General features: G+C 54.3%; 7 protein-coding genes across 7 annotated transcripts; 3 read left to right on the forward strand and 4 right to left on the reverse strand.

Annotated features, from left to right (window-relative positions):
• Positions 1 to 354: 354 nt before the first annotated feature.
• IWZ02DRAFT_239822 (uncharacterized protein) lies at positions 355 to 2,094 on the forward strand. Its single transcript, XM_066763050.1, has 3 exons — positions 355 to 788; positions 845 to 1,336; positions 1,389 to 2,094. The coding sequence occupies exons 1-3, from the start codon at positions 768 to 770 to the stop codon at positions 1,800 to 1,802; spliced, it is 927 nt and encodes a 308-aa protein (XP_066624058.1). The 5' UTR covers positions 355 to 767; the 3' UTR covers positions 1,803 to 2,094.
• On the reverse strand, positions 2,091 to 3,364 carry IWZ02DRAFT_376318 (uncharacterized protein; the record flags this gene model as incomplete). Its single annotated transcript, XM_066764874.1, has 4 exons — positions 2,091 to 2,334; positions 2,384 to 2,938; positions 2,991 to 3,261; positions 3,310 to 3,364. 4 exons carry the CDS (start codon positions 3,362 to 3,364, stop codon positions 2,091 to 2,093), a joined length of 1,125 nt encoding a protein of 374 aa, XP_066624059.1.
• Positions 3,365 to 4,612: 1,248 nt separating this feature from the next.
• Positions 4,613 to 6,322, forward strand: IWZ02DRAFT_469143 (major facilitator superfamily domain-containing protein; the record flags this gene model as incomplete). The annotated part of the gene is made up of 6 exons (XM_066768690.1): positions 4,613 to 4,710; positions 4,762 to 4,811; positions 4,866 to 5,038; positions 5,091 to 5,623; positions 5,718 to 6,069; positions 6,146 to 6,322. The coding sequence occupies 6 exons, from the start codon at positions 4,613 to 4,615 to the stop codon at positions 6,320 to 6,322; spliced, it is 1,383 nt and encodes a 460-aa protein (XP_066624060.1).
• Positions 6,323 to 7,019: 697 nt separating this feature from the next.
• Positions 7,020 to 10,647, reverse strand: IWZ02DRAFT_239792 (uncharacterized protein). Its single transcript, XM_066763049.1, has 3 exons — positions 9,943 to 10,647; positions 8,357 to 9,890; positions 7,020 to 8,286 (listed from the first exon to the last, which is right to left on the reverse strand). Exons 1-3 carry the CDS (start codon positions 10,426 to 10,428, stop codon positions 7,193 to 7,195), a joined length of 3,114 nt encoding a protein of 1,037 aa, XP_066624061.1. The 5' UTR covers positions 10,429 to 10,647; the 3' UTR covers positions 7,020 to 7,192.
• Positions 10,648 to 11,979: 1,332 nt separating this feature from the next.
• IWZ02DRAFT_239832 (uncharacterized protein) lies at positions 11,980 to 13,099 on the forward strand. Its single transcript, XM_066763051.1, has 2 exons — positions 11,980 to 12,501; positions 12,592 to 13,099. The coding sequence occupies exons 1-2, from the start codon at positions 12,034 to 12,036 to the stop codon at positions 12,754 to 12,756; spliced, it is 633 nt and encodes a 210-aa protein (XP_066624062.1). The 5' UTR covers positions 11,980 to 12,033; the 3' UTR covers positions 12,757 to 13,099.
• A 1,867-nt stretch (positions 13,100 to 14,966) lies between these two features.
• On the reverse strand, positions 14,967 to 16,155 carry IWZ02DRAFT_376399 (putative plasma membrane low affinity zinc ion transporter; the record flags this gene model as incomplete). Its single annotated transcript, XM_066764885.1, has 3 exons — positions 14,967 to 15,833; positions 15,884 to 15,999; positions 16,056 to 16,155. The coding sequence occupies 3 exons, from the start codon at positions 16,153 to 16,155 to the stop codon at positions 14,967 to 14,969; spliced, it is 1,083 nt and encodes a 360-aa protein (XP_066624063.1).
• Positions 16,156 to 16,247: 92 nt separating this feature from the next.
• Positions 16,248 to 16,762, reverse strand: IWZ02DRAFT_449386 (uncharacterized protein). The gene has a single exon (XM_066767394.1). It carries the CDS (start codon positions 16,663 to 16,665, stop codon positions 16,372 to 16,374), a length of 294 nt encoding a protein of 97 aa, XP_066624064.1. The 5' UTR covers positions 16,666 to 16,762; the 3' UTR covers positions 16,248 to 16,371.
• Positions 16,763 to 17,593: the final 831 nt, after the last annotated feature.

The following is a 17,593-nucleotide window of genomic DNA, read 5'->3' on the forward strand; positions in this document are numbered from 1 at the left end:
CAGCGACACGTCGCGAAGCCTCGTGACGAGTAATCTGGCGTGGTCCTGCTATTTGCAATCGCGCAAACGGTCGGCGCCGCGCGTCCTCACAGCATACTTCGCTTTGCGAAAGCAATCCGCAGAAGTCCGCAGATTGAGCACAGTCTTATATGGCTAGTGGCAGTTGTGACGTACCCGTCCTTTGCTAGTGGCTGACATTGTAGCGAAACGAAGAATGCACCCAACCCTCGATTGCCTTGACGTTGAGGCTTCCTATCTTGACAAGCCGCAAGCGAAAGTGGGCCTTGAACGCTCTACGGGACAGTTACCACAAACATCGTTTTCCCTAGCCGCATAGGTACTAACGCGACGGTTTGTGCAACGAAAACACCAAGCAAAGCAACAAATCAGCGAAAAACGCCTTGCCTTTGACACGTATCTTCGACCAACGCTGCTTTCTGTGCGGGTCGAGTTTTGGAAACTGGCTCACCCCTTTCCTGTCTTCGAGTTGGAGTTGACGCCCCTCGCTAGCCATGATTCTACGGACACCTCTCTCTCTCACTCTCTCGCTTTTGAGACGACTATTTGCTGTGCTGCTTCCGGCAACATGTTGACTTGCGACAGAACATCGCAAGCGCAGCATCGGTATATAAGCGGTGCTGAAATCTCAGTTATCTGAACATCATCCTTCCACTCTATCGCTCATCTCACTGTTCTCTTTGTGTTTCCATCTTCGCCTTGGGTTTTGATCTATTTCACCTTGCTCCCAGATTTTAACACTTTCCAAAATGCGAATGGAAATGAAGAAGGTGTGTAGAGGCACACGGTGCAATCGAGAACCGAGTTTGACTGATTGAATTAACAGGTCTTTTCTTTTCTTTTCGCGTCATTTCTGGTCGCGCCCTGTACTGTACTTGCCCACCCTGTTGAGACGTCGCCTGATGGCCAGGGAAATTCCCTATCAACAAGGGACCATGAACACCTTCAAGCCCGGGGAACGCGGATGCCGCGAGCTCAGACATTCTACGGCACGACTCCAGGTGTAACTTCTCCAGGGAGCATGGGATGGTTCCGTTCATATGTCGCAACGCCAAATGCCCAGGCAGTCAACCAGAATACCTTCGACTACAAGTGCTATTGGGGCTCTGCAGCCCTGCTCCCAAATTTCGCGCAGTGGATCAGCTTCGACGCCCTTTGGAAAACGAACCTACCCGCAATCCAACAGCAACAAAACTACTTCATTAGTATCAACAATGTCACCAGAAACATTAATGATGTGATTCGCGAAAAGATCCTTCTTGTTTCTGAACAAGACAAAGTTGATGCAAGGCTCATTCTGGCTGTCATGATGCAAGAGGTAAACTGAATTAAACACATCCAAGACGCACAATTTCTGACGATTTCTATAGTCCACTGGAAGGCTCAACGTTCCCTGCACTGGTGTCGCCAATTGCGGATTGATGCAGGGACCTCCCGGAAGTAAAGCGTACAACCCTGGTACTCCGCTTGCAAGCATCGAGGAGATGATTCGTTCAGGCGTCGAAGGCCAGTATGGAAGCTGGCCTACAGGCGGCCCCGGGCTTGCATGGTACCTGAACAGCGGCGCAACCCAGTCCTGGACGGGCATGTCTCAAGCAGGAAACCCGTACCAGACTCTCCGCGCCTACAACTCGGGCAAAGTGTGCAACCCGAGCAATCTCGACCAGACGTGCAGCGGCGGCACCATCTCCTACGTCAACGACATTGCTAACCGCCTCATGGGATGGGGTGCGTGGAATACGGGCATCATTCAAAAGCAAAAGGGCTGTCCCAATAACTACTAGTCCCTGTCTACACGCGTCACGATTTCATGCGCAGCATCTTCCAAGCATGGCATCTCAGGCGGCGTAGCTAGGCGTCATCGGTTCTCAGCATGCGTCTTCTATTCTCACCTCTACCGTGTCGACTGGAGTGATTGTCACTTCTTCCATACCCAAACGCATGTCACCTTTCGGGCCTAATGTGGCAGACGAGGATGTTCGAATTTTTTTGCCTTCAAGTTTCAAAAGTAGAACAGCGCAAGAATTTTTCATGATCTAAAAACATCTCAAGTCATCGGCAATTTACTAAACCTAGTTGTGGATCTGTGCCTGCAGACCGGGAATAATCTCGAGGTCCTTCTTCGTATACTCGTACTTTCCATCCTTGCTAATCTTGGGGGTTTCGGTCTTGCGCTGCTGCTGCGTTTGGCGCACCTTGACCCACTGCTCCATGGTCAAGTGCTGGCCCAGCTCGGTGAACGCGTTCGACTTGATGCCCAGGCGGTCCAAAAGCTTGCTGTTGTTGATTGGGTCGAGCACGACGTGGTTGTTGGGACTGTTCACTGGTCAGTTGCGCTCTTCGCGTTTGATGGCAACCTGCTCACCGAGCGAAATACAGCACTCCCAGACGGTCGATGTGCGCCTGGTCATCCGGAGGCGCATGAACGCGGTGGATGCTGCTCTTGAGGAATCCGCCCGTCAGCGCGGACAGGGCATCGCAAATGTTGATTGTGATGGTCTCGTCCTGCGGCCGCACCCACTTCCACTGCCCTTGGTTGTTGAGGATCTGCAGAGCCGCCACGGGTTGTCTGAAGAGAAGAGTGATGCTGCCAAGGTCCGTGTGACCGGGTGCGTACAGCTCGCCGATGCGCCTGTTTTCCTCCGGGGTGCGGGAGGAGTAATGCATGTACCGCAAGTGATCCTCGCCCTTGTCGTCGTAGACGTGGTCGCGCACCAATTGCTCCTCGTCGGGCAGCTCCAGCATGATGGCAAAGAGTCGAAGGAGCTTGTTCACGACCAGGTCGTGACACTTGCGGCTAAAGGCCTCGATTTCTTGAATGTGGTCTTGGAGAACTGCCGGTTGGGCCCTCTCGTGGAAACCGTCAAACTTTGGTAGGTTGTACACTTGGATATTGTCCATGATGCCGTCGTCGGTCAGTCTGTTGGATGTAAGTGTTCAATGCCATCGAGCTACGCAGAACAGTTACTGACTTGCGCAGGCCCGCTGGACGGTAGCCATTGTATTCTCCGCTCTCGAGGTCCTTGATGTTGTGGTACTTGAGCTTCTCTTCCAGGGGAAGGTTGTAAAATTCGCGGCCGAGCGCGAATTGCTTGTCAACCTCCTCCTGGCTGATGCCAAAGTTCTTGACATAGAAGAAGCCGACGTGCTGAGCGGCGTAACGGAGCCGGTCTACCAATTGCGCCTTGCCCTCCGGCTTGTCAAAGGTGCTCAGGTCGAGGGTGACGAGCTCGGCCCAGTCGACTGACAAAACATGAGCTCAGCATTTCAAGACGGAGACCGCAAACTCACGATCAGCCTTGGTCTCCGGGACCTGCTTGTATGGCGAAAGGACCTTTCCGGGCATTGTTGCAGTGTTTTTCAAGAATCGGCAATGTGATGTTGATTCTCTGGCCAATTCGCCCGTTGAAGCAATCGCTATAAGTGCGGTATCCCACTTTCACGGTCCTGCTGTGCCTCCCCAGATAAATATCAATCAATTACCTGGTGTGGTGAGAGACCATGGCACCACGGATCCCGGCAATGGCATCATAGATAATCCCCCGCGACTGCAATGGCTGGACTGCTCTCCTGGCCGAGCTTGAGTGGAGTGTGGGGTTGCCCGTGGATGATTTATAACGTCTACAGACGCATTTTTTGCTCGATGGGGTAGTCTGAGCGAACGGACAGGCCGGTGGTGGTTGAAGGATGCGTTCAAGGTGGGTTGTGAGTTACCGCGGAGCACGCAATGCGGGGAACCTCTTACAACATCGTTGTTGCGCTCAACATCCTCTCTCATTCTTTTACCATTCATCCGTTTGGTGAGCCGCTTTTGGACATTAAGAATAAAAAGTTGTGTATTTGTGGCAGATCATTTGGGCAATATCGCCTTAGTTTGCTATCATCTTGTGCATCCACATTAACTGGTTATGAAAAGACACGACGCATTCTCTGCAAAACAGGCCCCAGACCTCCACTTGAGTACGGTTTCTCTGTCTTAGAACGTCATTACGACCAATTTGAGTCACGATAGAGAATTTTCTGTGTCTTCGTTTCGGGAGTACTCTTTCAAATGCATCACTTGCGTTCCATCACTACAACACCGCTCTCTCTGTTGTTTACTTGGTATCTGATTTGCACATTTTTGTCTACATTTTCCTGTTCGCCCTCAAACAAGCCTTGCTGATGACCAAGAAGCTAAGCCTTTCCCCAAGAAATGCTTGTCGTCTTCAAGAATCGCTCGGCTTTCAGACAAAATCCTCCACCAAGCCTCCAACTCCACTATGTCATCCACGTTACCGATACCTGCCTAATGGATCCGGATACGACGATTTTCAAGTGCTTACATGAGGCAATCGTGCACAGGTCTTGCGTGCTGAGGCGAGAGATGCTGCCCCCACAAGTACCGTCTGCGAACCCGACAATCCAGGCCTCGCTTGGTCAATCGCCGAACCAGTGATGAGATGTAACCATGTAAATGTGTACCAGATATCCGCTGTCGCCATAACGCTTTTAATCGCAGCATGGGAAGGATAGCAGCATTTGCTGTTTGAAAAAAAAAAAAAAAAATTTCACTGTTGGCTTTTGCGATTGAAAGTACGGCACCGTTGACAAAATGTCGAAGCTGGATTCACGGCGGCCGAGGACGCTGCTCGGAGTTTTTAAAGAAGTGTTCAACTGGTATCCGTCTTTATATCCCCTCGAGGAGCGAAAGTGAGTAGCCATCTTCGCCAATTGTCAAACGAGACATACTGACATTGACAGATTACTGTTCAAGCTCGACTTGTCGATTTTGATTTTTGCGTGTCTTTGCTGTCAGTACCTGCAACCTTGTCTGCTTCTGAAATGATTCGAACCAAACGCGCCAGTCTTTACAAAGTACCTGGATCAAAGCAACATCAGCAATGCGTACACGTCCGGGATGAAGGAAGAGCTCAAGCTCTATGGCAACGAGCTTAATTACTTCAACGTCTGCTACTACACGGCCTACGTCATAGCCCAGATACCCTTTCTGCTGCTCATCTCACGACCAAAGCTGCAAGTCACCTCCCTTCCAGCACCCCTGAATAACCATAAGAACGCAAACTGACCAGCATAGGGCGCGATGGATGCTCCCCTCTCTCGAAATCATCTGGGGCATCCTGACATTTGCGCAAAGCCGCGCCACAACGACAGGCCAGCTATACGCGCTACGATTCCTAGTCGGACTGGCCGAAGCCCCCGTCTTCGCAGGGACGCATTTCATCCTGGGCAGCTGGTACAAGGCACCAGAGCTGTTCAAGCGCGCGGGCACGTGGTTCATCTGCAACTCCTTGGGTCAGATGGTCAGCGGGTACCTGCAGGCGGCGGCGTACACGAACCTGTCGGGCGTCGCTGGCCTGTCCGGCTGGCGCTGGCTCTTCATCATCGATGGCATCTTCACCATCCCTGTTGCGCTGGCCGGCTACTTTGTCTTTCCCGGCATTCCTGAGTCGCCGAAGCCCATGTTCCTGACCGAAGCTGATGTGCTGCTTGCCAAAGCGCGCATGCAGGACGCTAAGGTGCGGCCGCCGGGCAAGATGAGCCTTGATGTGTTCCGTCGCAGTCTGAAGCGGTGGCATGTTTATGTCTTTGTCTTTTGCTACATGTAAGTGAGCGCACCAAAACCCCTCTCCCGCTTCTTCTGCTTCATGAAGTCCGTCAGAAAAAGAGTATTCATACTAATTAACACCACACGGCAGCTGCATGATCATCTCATCCTACCCCTCAAGCTACATGAACCTGTGGCTCAAAGCCGAAGACTTCTCAGTCCCGCAAATCAACAAGCTGCCGACGGCACTGTACGCGATCACGGCGCTAGTATCATGGCTGGGCACGACGCTCGCCGCCATATACCCGGCGTGGGCCATCTACTCCATCTCGTCGGCCGCCTGCATCTTCTCCAGCGTCTGCATGGCCGTCTGGTATATCCCCAACGCGCTCAAGTTCGTCGCCTGGTACATGCTCGGCTTCGCCGGCTGCTCGAGTCCCATCCTGTATTCGACCATCAACGTCATTCTCAAAGATGACGCCGAGGAGCGCGCTTTGGTTGTGGTAAGTTGCCAAACCCCTGAGCTCCTCCAATACCCACCACCTTGCTTACCACCCTCTCTCTTTCCCTCTCTCATAGGGCGCCATGATGTGCTTCGGCTACAGCTTCAACATCTGGGTGCCGCTGCTGCTCTTCCCAACCGCCGGCGACTGGGGCGCTCCGCGCTGGAAGGCCGGCTGGCCCGCCAGCATCGCCTTTTACGCGCTGCTGTGGGCCGGCTTTATGTCCGCGCTGTACATCCATCGGCGACAGTAAGTCATTTCTTTCGTTCTGTCTCTTTGTCTCCCGCGGGCCCTTTGTGACGCGTTCCCCCCCCCCTCTCCCTTCTTTCTTTCCTCCTGGCGGCTTGCGCGTCAAGATCATCTGGGGACTGGCCTGGCTGACGTTGCAGCGGTAGATTGCGCAAGCAGGCGGCGTATGGCGATGTCGAGACGGAGACGACGGCGTCGTCGACGAGTGAGGTCGGCGAGCACGTCTTCAGAGGCGGTGGCGTGCCGGTTGGTGGGAAAGAGGCGCTTGAGAGTGCCGCGGCGGTGCCGGTTGCCGAGTGGCGGTAGAGTAAGTACCTGGACGTGTCTTTGAGCAGTCGAATGAGCAGGAAATTTATTCAAATCCTGTTAGTATCCAAGGAGTCTTCAGAACTTGCACTTAATCATTCTTTTGCGAGGAGTGACAGCGCCAATATCGGCCAGATTCTTCCAATTCCGTTGATTTGCTATGCTACTGGTGCGGTTCGGAAGTTGCCAATCTTCGCCCACTGCGAGCTTTGTTGGCTGTAAGGCTTTCCAACTACCTATGCTGCTGAACTACTGTACCGTACCGTACGACCGTGACATTACTGCTGCGACTCGTAACCTGGAAATCATCGAAGGGGGAGGGATATCGAGCAACCAAGGGGGTTAAAAGCGACAAAAAAGCGAGGAAGGATATCCTACAAGACCAAGTCATTCGCGCCGTAGACTGCATAACCGATTTTCTGTATTTGCATCCAACGACACAGGGGCTGAATAGGGAAACATCCCCACCAACGGTCTGCTGAGAAGCCAAACCAAACGAATTGATCTGATCAAAGTCCAAAGACGCAAGCTATCCACACCAACATGCTCCTCCTCCGTAATCGTCAACCTACTGCGCAAAGTAGTTGGGCAAAACGTCCTCATCGTCCTCTTCGAAACCTAAGTGGCGATACCTGCTGCTGAGGACGACCTTGTCATCCGATCGAACTTCAGCAACGCGCTGCTGCTGCTGCTGCTGCTGCTCCAAAGGCGGCGACGAGTCTGCAGACTTGCGCGTGCTATTGTTGCGCATAGGGCTCTTGAGAGGCAGACTGGGCGCTGCTGGAGACGGCTTCGAGGGCGGCGGCGACCGCGGCGGACTGAAGAGGACTGGACCGTGGTGACCGCGCGGAGCGTGATGCTGGGTTTGAAGCAGAGGCGACACGGGAGCGGGAGCCGTGACAGAGACGGCGTGCTGCCAGGCCTGCGTTGTCGGCTCCATGGCGCGGTCGAATGGGTTGACGGGCGGGCGGTTTGGCTGGAGACTCCTAGCGCCGGGGTCGATGACGTCTTCTTCGCCGTCGTCGCCAAAGGCATATGGATTGCGCCCGACCGTGATGCCGTAGAAGCGCCTCTTGTTGGCCTCGTAGGCCTCTTGCGTGCGCTCCTGCTCTGCTCGTAGGCCGCGGTACTCCTCTGGCGAGAGGTTTGGCTGCTGGAGGATCCGCTGCTCGACTGCTTGCTGGTGTTTGCGGCGGAGGAGTTCGGCTTCGATCTTGGCTATGCGCGCACGGTGGTCGTCGTCCGTAATGACGCGTCCGTCCAGTTCCGATATGATGCTGGGCTCCTCCAATTCGGGGGTGTGCGGCGGGTTCTCCGTTGATGGAGTCTTGAGAGAGGGATCCCACTCCTGAGACGCGAGCCAGCAATGAGAGCGTTCCTGACTGGCCTGTTTGATGGGCTTTTCTAACTTGTACGCTTTGAAGCTACGCAGGCCTTGTTCGCGAGGCCAAGGCGGCACGTTGTCAAGGGGTGGACAGAGAAAGTACTGGACCTTGTCGGTATATCGCATGCCCTGAGTGTCGATGGACAACGTGGAGAGCACTTGCAAAAAACCGTAGAGTAGGATCCATCGGCCGAGACGGCCGTCGCGGGCAGGCACATCGGCCCTTGTCGGTCCACACTCTTTTTCGAACTCGAGGAATCGATCTCGAAGGCCATTCGCTAATAGACACATTTAGCATTGCAGGAAGACATAGAACGCATTGTCTTCCTCAAGGGGAATGAAACTTACCTGCTAACTTCATGCCAATCTTGCTGACATTCGTGGCTTCGGTAAAAGCCAAAGCAATCCTCATCTGCTCGGACGGGTCAATGGCGGGTGCGGACTTGTCCCTTTTGGACAGAACACCGAAAAGATGCTTCTTCTTAGACTGGTGAGAGTTGTTCGCTGGGGCGTGGTTCGGAATGAGCGGATACGGGTAAGGGATGTGGAGATAGCTGTGCTGATTGTCGAAACTGATCATGATGTCCTGGATGGGCACTCCGGGAAGGTCAGGTGTGGCCAACGGGGCGTTGCTGGACTTGTTTGTCATCTGCCACCTGCGAGTGGCGCGCTCTTCGCAGTCATTCCACACAATGCCTCTGTCGACCAGAATATCGTAGATGGCGCCAAAGTCATGCTGCAGTTCTCGGACCAAGTCGCGCGTAAGCCAGTGGCCACGTGCGTCCTTCTTTGGCGGCCATCGTGAATGTTTCTGTTCAAATTCGGTCTTGAGGAAGGTACTGAACGACTCGATGCTCCTGAACGCAGGGCTGTTGGCAACAACATTGGGGAGCTGAAGGAATTCCGGGAATTCGAAGTTGGCGAGCTTTGATTCTGCGTCCAAGATTTTGATTTGCATGACGCTAAAGGCTTTGGCGAGGTTGTGCTTTGTAACGGTGGAAAGTCTTTTGAACTCGGGAGAATCAGACGTGCTCGGCGTCATCATGCCTACTGCGTGGATGAAGCTTTCGGTGTATCCTTGCTCCCAATAGATTCCGTCGTCTTCGCCTTTCGTGTTCTTTTCGACAAGCTCACACCAGGCCAAAAGGTCGAGAGCATTGGAAATGCTTCCTCTAACGTCGTCTAATTGCTTGCTCACAATGTAGTCAACTATGATTCCAGCTGGGTGTGGAAGTGGAAATCCACGGTGAAGATGAGTGATTTCGTACAGATTTTTGGAAACTTGGAACAGTCCCTTGAGCATGTCGAAAAGGTTGTTTCCGACAATTGGTTTGTTGTAGAGCATGGCGATGAAATTTCTGAAGCCAACTTTGTATGCAAAGATTTCGGTGGGAGTCTGGAAGCTTCGCGGAATGGAGACCCACGCCTCGCAGGTGATTTCAGCCTCTTGGACGTTGATGGTGTTTGAGAGAGATGCCATGTCACTATGAGCGCGAGACAGAGGCGTAGCAGTGCGACCCTCTCTGGGCGGAAACCCCCCACGGCGGCTGTTGGTGGATCGCAACGAACGCGAGCTGCTATACGCTGCAAGAGCCGGCATTCCACTAAAATCAGCAAGGCTGGTTGGCGATTTTGGACGGTCATCATCCAGAGAGCGAAACGACGCTGATTCTGCAATACTAGGCGCAGAGCGGTCGTCCATGCGCTCAAGTTGGCCCTGCTTGATGTAGTGGGCCAGCATGGGACTGCGGGACTCGAGCAGCTTGTCGACGTGGCAGCGAATAACCACCGGTGGCTCCCTGTAATCTTCCTCTTGGTCGTTTTCGTCCGTTCTCACAAAGCGGATGGTGCAATCTCCCGACGCCATTTTGAGATCGTTGTCCTGTAGCGCAGATTAGATAAAGTACTACACCAAGTTCGCAATACGCGCTCACCTTTGCAAAGCCAGGCCAAGGTTGATTGCGCTCTCCGTTACCAAACCAAATCTTCATGTTCGCGACGCCACTCTCATACTCGTCTCCATATGGTCTGAAGAGCGCATCGCTCGAAAGGGTTCCGGGAGCGATATTACCAGATTTGTGACGGTTAGACGATGCGGTACCGGTCCTGACCATGAGCGGGACGCCAGCACCACGTCCCCTTGGGTGAGAGGACTGCTTGGCCTTGTCGCTGTGGCGCTCGCTACGATGGACGGAAGTTGGCGTCTTGGAGCGATCTCCCTCACCCGACTTGGAGTGCAAAGAGTGAAGAGACAGCGAGTCTCGGCCAGAGCGGCCATGTTGGTCTTTGGTCTTCGGCGCCGGTATGTGCCAACCAGCCTGCGAAGAGGGGCGCCTGTGCGCGTCGCCATCGTGCTTCTTCTCGGTCTTTTGAATGTTCTTTTTGACAGCCTTGCGGGCATTCGCGCCACGGCCAGACATGACGGGTGACCGGAGTCACCGGCGACCCTCGAGGACTCTTGGGGTTTGACAGCGGCGGCAAAGGTGCGGAGGTAGAGTAAGCTCGAGCGTCTAACGAGGTCGGATGGTTGGACCACACTAATAGGTCCAGGCGACGAGATCAGTTGAAGCAAGGAAGCTTGCAGATACTGGCGAAGAGTGGAGGAGGCTGTGTTTTTGAAAGTTTGCAGAGCGTCGAGTGTGTGAAGCACTCAAGGTCTTGGCGGTGGGTGGATCCGGATACTGCAAAGTGTATAATGTTGTGCCGATTCACAATGTGTGATGCGGACATTTAGACAGGTGGAAGTACGTTGCCGCCTCATAAGTTGGTGGTTGGGTCGCGTCACACAGAGGATGGCGAAGAAAAGAGAAATTTTGGGAGGTGAATGAGGGGTACGTGTGGTATGATAAAGAAACGAATCAATGAAAGGACTGTGCAGGCTTTGTCTGAGCCGAGGAAGAAGAATCTGGCCAGCTGAGGAGAGCTCCAGCTGAACGGCAATTGGCCAGCCGGCTGTAGGCTATTGCGTGTGACGGTAAAGAGGTTAAAAAGTCTGAATCAGCACAGATGTAGGGAAGGTGGGTTGCTCGTGGGCAGCACGAGGCTGAGACAAAGAAGCAAGGCCAAATGGACAATGGCAACCAAAGGGACAGGGGGAAGGATGGACGTGAAGAAGGAATTGAAAAACAGTGGCAAGATGGCAGCATCAAGACGAGAGAGCGACGCCCCGGTCGCAGTCCCTTGCGTGACAGCAGAAGAAGAAGAAGAAGAAGAACAAGAAGAAGAAGAAAAGAAAATGAAAAAAAAAGGGGGGGGGGGGGGGGCACGAGTTACACTGCCTATGAGCATTGATAAGGCGGCATGGAACCCGGCGCCTCTGTGCATCGAGAGGTCAAAGGGTCGACGAGTGCGGCGCAGCGGTCGAGAAAATGAAGGAGCGAGGCCATAGGCACTGCACTGGCACTGTAATGACGGCGGAGATGGGCGAACTCGACCCAGAGCAGAGGGTAGAGTTGGAGTCTATCTGCAATCGCTTAGTCGGGCAGCCTGCGTGTGTCACGGGGATGGAAGCAGCCATCTACGCGTGAGGCGACAATCGATGGACAGACGGATAGACAGCATTTCGGGGAACTGGGGATATGCACCTCTTTTTCAATAAATGCTGCCCGTCGTCTGGCTTCCCTGCTGCTCGCTCGCCTTGCCGTCCGTCTGTTGCGGGCCGCCTCCGCTCTGAGATGTCACCACCACTCGACATGGAGCTCGGCGCTGACTGACCAGCCTCCTCGTTGTTCTGACTCCCAGCCTCGTCTCAGTGCAGTCCAGTGCAGTCCAGTGCAGCCCAACCAGGCCCTGGCACACCGGCGGTCCAGGCCAAGGAAGCAGGACGCAATAATCGTCATTCATGGTTGAACATGTCCCGGGTCTATCCTTCTTCGTGCCCCCAGACACTACATAACTTAGCTCACCTCGACTCCGTTATACATTCTTGCCCTCAACCCCTCCCACCGCCGCCATAGCTCAAGCTCCAGCTCCAGCTTCAGCTCACCGAGTCGAGTTGAATCGCGTCAGCAGCCCAATCATTCACCATGGGTCTCTCCGGCTTCTTCTTCATTTGCTTCCGGCTGGCTGAGATCATCACCTTGATCCCCATCATCGGCATGCTGTCATGGTTCGTCCACGGCTACGTCGAGCAAAATGCCCTGACGCCCGACTTCATCCTCGTGTTGTTCATTGTGTCGGTGTTGGCGTGCGCCTGGGCCATCGCGACCCTGGTGGCCTACGCGCGGGCGCGCCACTCGGCCCTCTTCGTCGCGACCGTCGACCTGGCCTTCCTGGGCGCCCTCATCGCCGGCGTCGTTCTGCTGCGCGGCATCGCCGACCAGGACTGCGTCAACTTCAGCGCTGGCAGCTTCTACCTCGACCTCGGCGTCCTGGGCTACTATGGCCGCAACACAAACTCCGAGTGGTCGCTCCACGCAAACAAGGCCTGCGCCATGCTCAAGGCTAGCTTCGCCTTTGGCATCATGAATTGCGTCTTTTTCTTCTTCACTTTTGTAAGTCCCCGTCGTGTTGCGACGCCAACAACCCCTCCCCCCCACCCAAATTTGAAGGAATTGCGTCTGACGTGCGACTAAAAAAAACAGCTCTTTGCGCTCCTGGTCCACCGTCGCTACCGCGACGACGATCGCGTCGTCGTGCGCCAGACTTACCACACCACCCGTCGCAGCCACCGCCCCAGCCGAGAATACGCCTACTCGTCCAGTCCTAGGCGCTCGCACCACAGCAGCAGGGCGCGATACCATGTGTGAAATAAGAGCCCACGGAAAAGTGCAACAGCACGGTGATGAAGAAGAGACGGCGAGAGCAGTTGCGGCGACGGCGTTGGCGGCATCTTCTTTGCGGCAGCAAGCAGCCCAATTCATCTCCACATTTCTTTTCTTTTTCCTTTATTCGTCATATTTTTTTGCTTTTTTTTTTTTTTTTTTTTTTTTCATCAGCTCACGTACAAAGCGAGCGACTGGAAACTGTACAGACGGAGGGCCTTACATGAGGTATCATTGCTGCAAAGAGTAGACGCGCGGTGATGAATTGCGTCATAATATTCGGGAGAAGAAGAAGTGCGAAGTGAATAACGCAAATGCTGCAAGGAAAGAGCAAGGGGGTGGTGGTCCAGGGAGCTCAAAATCCACCCTCATATAGACGACGGGAGGAGCACGACGACAGCAGGATGGACGATGTGGATATGACCATGGGAGGATGATGATGATGGATATGGGAGGTTACTGTCTTTTATATATCCCTCTAAGGCCTGCCTGCCTGCCCGTCTGCCTACAGACTCACCTACCTTGGTATGTGAGTAAGTAGGAGCGACACTACGATCATGACGAAGGCGATTACGACGATGAATGATGAATGGGACTACGACTTAAATCTTGACAACAATCAACTTGTTCTCTCCATCTCAATTCTGCCTCTTCTGCTTCCCCACCTTTTCTTTTCACATGCGTCCCTACTTACATATATGTGTACTCGCTGCCAGGCACAATCGGGACCCCGAAGTCAGTCAGTCGATCAATCAATAAATCAATCAATCGAAAGATTGATTGCCGTCGTGTAGCACGACACCACGCACACGCAGCTCGGGCGGACGCAGAGCGCATGCATTCATGCCACGCCATGCCATGCGCATCCTCCTGCGTCTGTTGGGATGGACGGCGGGTGGAGGGAGGAAAGGGAGAGGAGGGGCTCGTTCAACAGAGCCGGCCAAACTACTGCTGTGCGACAACGCGACTTGTTTGTGTTGCACGTTTTCTGGGGGGGTGGGGTGGGGTGGGGAGAATTGGATTTGTTCGTTTGTTTATACCGTCAGCCACCGAAGGAACCGAACCGAAGCGAACCGGAAGGTAGAGGCAAGAAGAAACAGGGACAACGCCAAAGAAGACGAAACAGCAAGAAATCCTCCCCAGCCCAGCCCAGCCCAGCCTAGCCTAGCCCAGTAGTCGGCTCCTACACCCCTCCTCGTGCTCTACCGAGCTTGGCTACCCGAGAGCGGCTACACTAGCTAGCCATCACCCCTGGCTAAACCCAGACGGTCGTAGATCGTGTTGGTCTAGCTACCGTAGATGGCTAGACCAGACTAGTCTAGACTAGAATCTCTGGATCGCTGGGCTGGATGATTTGAGTTGACGTGCTGTCGGTTGGTCGGTTAGTCCAGAGGGGTCGAAGGGTGAGCCGGTGGTTTTTGACAAGTGTGTAGGTGCTTGCTTGCTGGCTGGCTGGCTGGGCTGGGCTTAGTTCGAGATTGGGATTTAGGTGCGAAAGAAGGTGGTGGTGGTGGTGGTGGTGGTGGTGTATGTACACGGACGGCACCAGCTCGATCTATGAGGAGTAGTATTCGTTAAGAGTCCCAAATCACAAACGACAGTCCCAGCAAAGTGCAGCGTCTAGGTTGCAACTGCCATGACCACATCACAAAAGCAGCCGCAGTCAAAGAAGAAGAAGAAGAAGAAGAAGAAGAAAAAACATTTCCATCTTTTGAATCCCAATCGGTCTACAGTGGTATCTCAAATATCACAATCCATCCATCCTTCCGTCATTCCGTCCCAACCCAGCCCATGCCTTAAAGAATCTGACCATCCGCCATTGAGTGGAAAAACAAAAAAAGACCCTTTGACCTTGTGCGAAGCCTCAGTCAAGCCCGCATCATTATCAGTCTCCCATTCCGCTTGTCCAACAACAATCTATCCGCTCGCGCGCTTGCTTTTTCATCGCAGTTGTGCCCACACTTTTTTCTCTTTTGAAGGAGAGAGAGAGAGAGAGAGAGAATAGTAAGAAAAAGCGGTAGCGTAGAAGAAGAAGAAATGGAAGAAGAAGAAGAAGAAGAAGAAGAAGAAGAAGATCCAAAGCAAACGCTTACTGCGAGTGGTCTGGTAAGCACCATTCGTGTCAGTCATGAGCCAGGATCGCAAAGAAGATTACGACGAAAAAGAAAAAACAAGCCGATAATGCCCCGCCCAGATTATGCCCACTTGCCCAGCAAAGCCATGAGACCAGCTCCCAGAACCATAAGGCCAAACGCCGACAGGACCTTGGATATGGACGCCTTGCGCATCGACGGGCTGAACATGAACTCGTGCGCCATGAGCTCGACCAAGCCCGTGTAGATGAGGATACCAGCCGAGATGGAGTCAAAGACTCCGCTGGTGATGAGGGTCCGTTGGCTCTCCGGGGGGTACGACTTGCGAACGCCAAGGCCGATAGCAATGGCGATGGGAGTCGAGAGGCCGTAGCCGATGGCGAGAGCGTATGGGGTCCAGCGCTTGGAAGCGGGCCAGGGGATCGAGGAGAGACGGGAGCCGAGACCAAGGCCTTCAAAGGTTTGGTGGAAGACGAGGACGATGTAGAGGGTGATGAACTCGTCGCCGGACACGGCAAGCGTCAGGCCGATGAAGACGGAGTGGAAGATGACGCCGAACTCGAGGATGAAGATGGCCGTGAGCTGAGCCGAGTAGGTTTCCGGAACCAAGCTGTCATCTTTCCACGAGTCGGGAAAGTCGTCGTTGGCCGTCAGGTGGCCATTTTGGTCGTGGCCCGGGATGGCAGAGGCGGAGCGCTCATGGTTGTCCTGGTCCGACTTGCGCGTGTTGGTGACGGCAATTTCGTGCTCCGTGTCGACACGGGAGACACTTGGGCTGGCGGCGTGTTTGCGGTGCTTCTCGAGATCGTCGTCGTGGCTCTGGCCAAAGCGGGCGTAACGCATCACAATCAGTTCGACGAAGAAGATGACAAAGATGGTCATCAAGGCGATGCCCTCGGCCCAGGCATATTCGGTGATGGGCCCTGTCAGACATTCATTGGTGAGGGCATCGACGGCCGGTTCCAGGAGCTGCATCACGTTAGTATGTAACCATGAGCATCCATGCCAGTGGGACGTACATGGATGAATGCCGTGGCTATGATGACACCCGAGCCAAAGTACTTTGTCGAAAAGAAGACCCATTCGGGCACGGCGCTTCCAGCATGACGACGGGCAAAGACGGGGAAACAAGCTCCTGGAGAAGAGGTCAGAGCACAGCGCACAGGGTACGAGGTGAGGAGGGGGACATACCCAAGCCTGAGCCGACGAGAATGACGAAAATGGACGAGATCCTCAGGCCCATACGGCCATCGTAGTCGTTGTCGGAGGAGCAGGTCACGGCGTCGGCCATGGTGGAGGACGAGGGCTGGCGGTTGCTGTTGTTGGTGTTGGTGTTGTTGAGGATGTTGGGGGGGGATTGGATTGGGGGGGGGGGGGGGCGGTGAGGGTGCAGAGGGGGGACGGGAAGGGTAGGATGAGGAGGTATATAAGGAAAAGTAGAAGGCGATAAGGCTAGCGGGGCTGAAAATGGGTCGGGTCAGCGTGGAACAATTTTTCATTTATTTATTTATTTTTTTTTTATTTTTATTTTTTTTTTTGCAGAATTGTGGGCGGCGGCGGACTTGGAGCATGCCAGCAGGGTGCGCCTTGGACGAGGAATGGCATGGCAGGGTCGACGCACACGAGTGACTGGAGACAGACAGACAGACAGATAGACAGACTGACTGACCGAATCTGCTTGAACACCTTGATGTCCTCCTGCTATGGCGCTAGCCGAAACTGCACTGCAGGCTCCACTCGACACGAAGTTCACAGCGACAGCGACAGCGACAGCGACAGCGACAGCGACAGCGACAGACATCAAATGTTGGCTCGTTAGACATCGCCTGTCAAGCGAGCCGAGTGCCCGTAGATATCGGTGTCGGGGTCTGGGTCTGGATGCCGTGGGATGTCGTGGGATGCCATGGGATGCGACGCGATGGTTGCCACTCCGCGGCCACCGGACCTGCAGAGCTGAGGTACTGCTACCTAGCACGGACCGCCCTGCCGCTGGAAATCGTGTGTAAGCCGAAATTGGCCATGCCTTGGTGGGCGCACATCAAGGTGCACACCATGTACACTCACACACTCACTCACACACACACACACACTGCTGTATCACTGCCGCTTCTCTCCCTCAACAACGTCCGGATTCCACCCGCGACCCTCTCCTCCTCGACGGCCGTAAGCATCCCGCCCGCATTGTGGAAGACTCTTGGCGAGGTGTTGTGGTTGTGGTTGTCGTCGTTTCCCGATGCGGCGCGACTTGCCTTTTCCGGCTTCAGTTCCTGGTCGCAACACCACTGTGGCACCCTCCTCGAGTCATGACTAAGATGTGCCTTCCTTCCTTCCCCTTCCCACCTTCCCCTTCCCACCTTCCCCTTCCCACCTTCCTCCCTGACCCACACTGAAGCTGCCTTCATCCAGCTCGCTTCCATGCATACCTACCTACCTACCTACTTACCTACCTACCTACCTACCTACGCTCCGTTTCGCATCTCAAGTCCATGTCCAAAACAATATCAACGTGCACCATCGTCTGTCTGTCGACGGTGCTTGCTCCGAATCCAAACTCAACCCGCCCCATGCTCACCTCGTCTACCCCCGCAATTCCTGCTCCGCTGAAGTGGATGCTCGCCATTGGCTCCGCCGCTGCCGCTGCTGAAGACGGCCGGCGGCCCACGGCGCGGGCGAAAGAGAAGGGAAAACCCCCCCCCCCCCCCCCTTCCTTCAGCTTGACCGAGACGTAG

This window comes from Phyllosticta citriasiana, assembly GCF_038021145.1.
Source record: "Phyllosticta citriasiana strain CBS 120426 chromosome Unknown IWZ02scaffold_5, whole genome shotgun sequence".
NCBI lineage: Eukaryota > Fungi > Ascomycota > Dothideomycetes > Botryosphaeriales > Phyllostictaceae > Phyllosticta > Phyllosticta citriasiana.

Bases quoted from the DNA above. Each gene is read 5' to 3' on its own strand.
- IWZ02DRAFT_239822 (XM_066763050.1), top strand. From the start codon at position 768: ATGCGAATGGAAATGAAGAAG. The intron at 789-844 runs GTGTGTAGAGGC...TTGAATTAACAG, and splicing joins TGCGAATGGAAATGAAGAAG to GTCTTTTCTTTTCTTTTCGC. The intron at 1,337-1,388 runs GTAAACTGAATT...CGATTTCTATAG, and splicing joins TGGCTGTCATGATGCAAGAG to TCCACTGGAAGGCTCAACGT.
- IWZ02DRAFT_239792 (XM_066763049.1), bottom strand. From the start codon at position 10,428: ATGTCTGGCCGTGGCGCGAATGCCCGCAAGGCTGTCAAAAAGAACATT. The intron at 9,891-9,942 runs GTGAGCGCGTAT...TCTGCGCTACAG, and splicing joins CTTGGCCTGGCTTTGCAAAG to GACAACGATCTCAAAATGGC. The intron at 8,287-8,356 runs GTAAGTTTCATT...TGTGTCTATTAG, and splicing joins GATTGGCATGAAGTTAGCAG to CGAATGGCCTTCGAGATCGA.
- IWZ02DRAFT_239832 (XM_066763051.1), top strand. From the start codon at position 12,034: ATGGGTCTCTCCGGCTTCTTCTTCATTTGCTTCCGGCTGGCTGAGATC. The intron at 12,502-12,591 runs GTAAGTCCCCGT...TAAAAAAAACAG, and splicing joins TCTTTTTCTTCTTCACTTTT to CTCTTTGCGCTCCTGGTCCA.
- IWZ02DRAFT_449386 (XM_066767394.1), bottom strand. From the start codon at position 16,665: ATGTCTGTCGCTGTCGCTGTCGCTGTCGCTGTCGCTGTCGCTGTCGCT.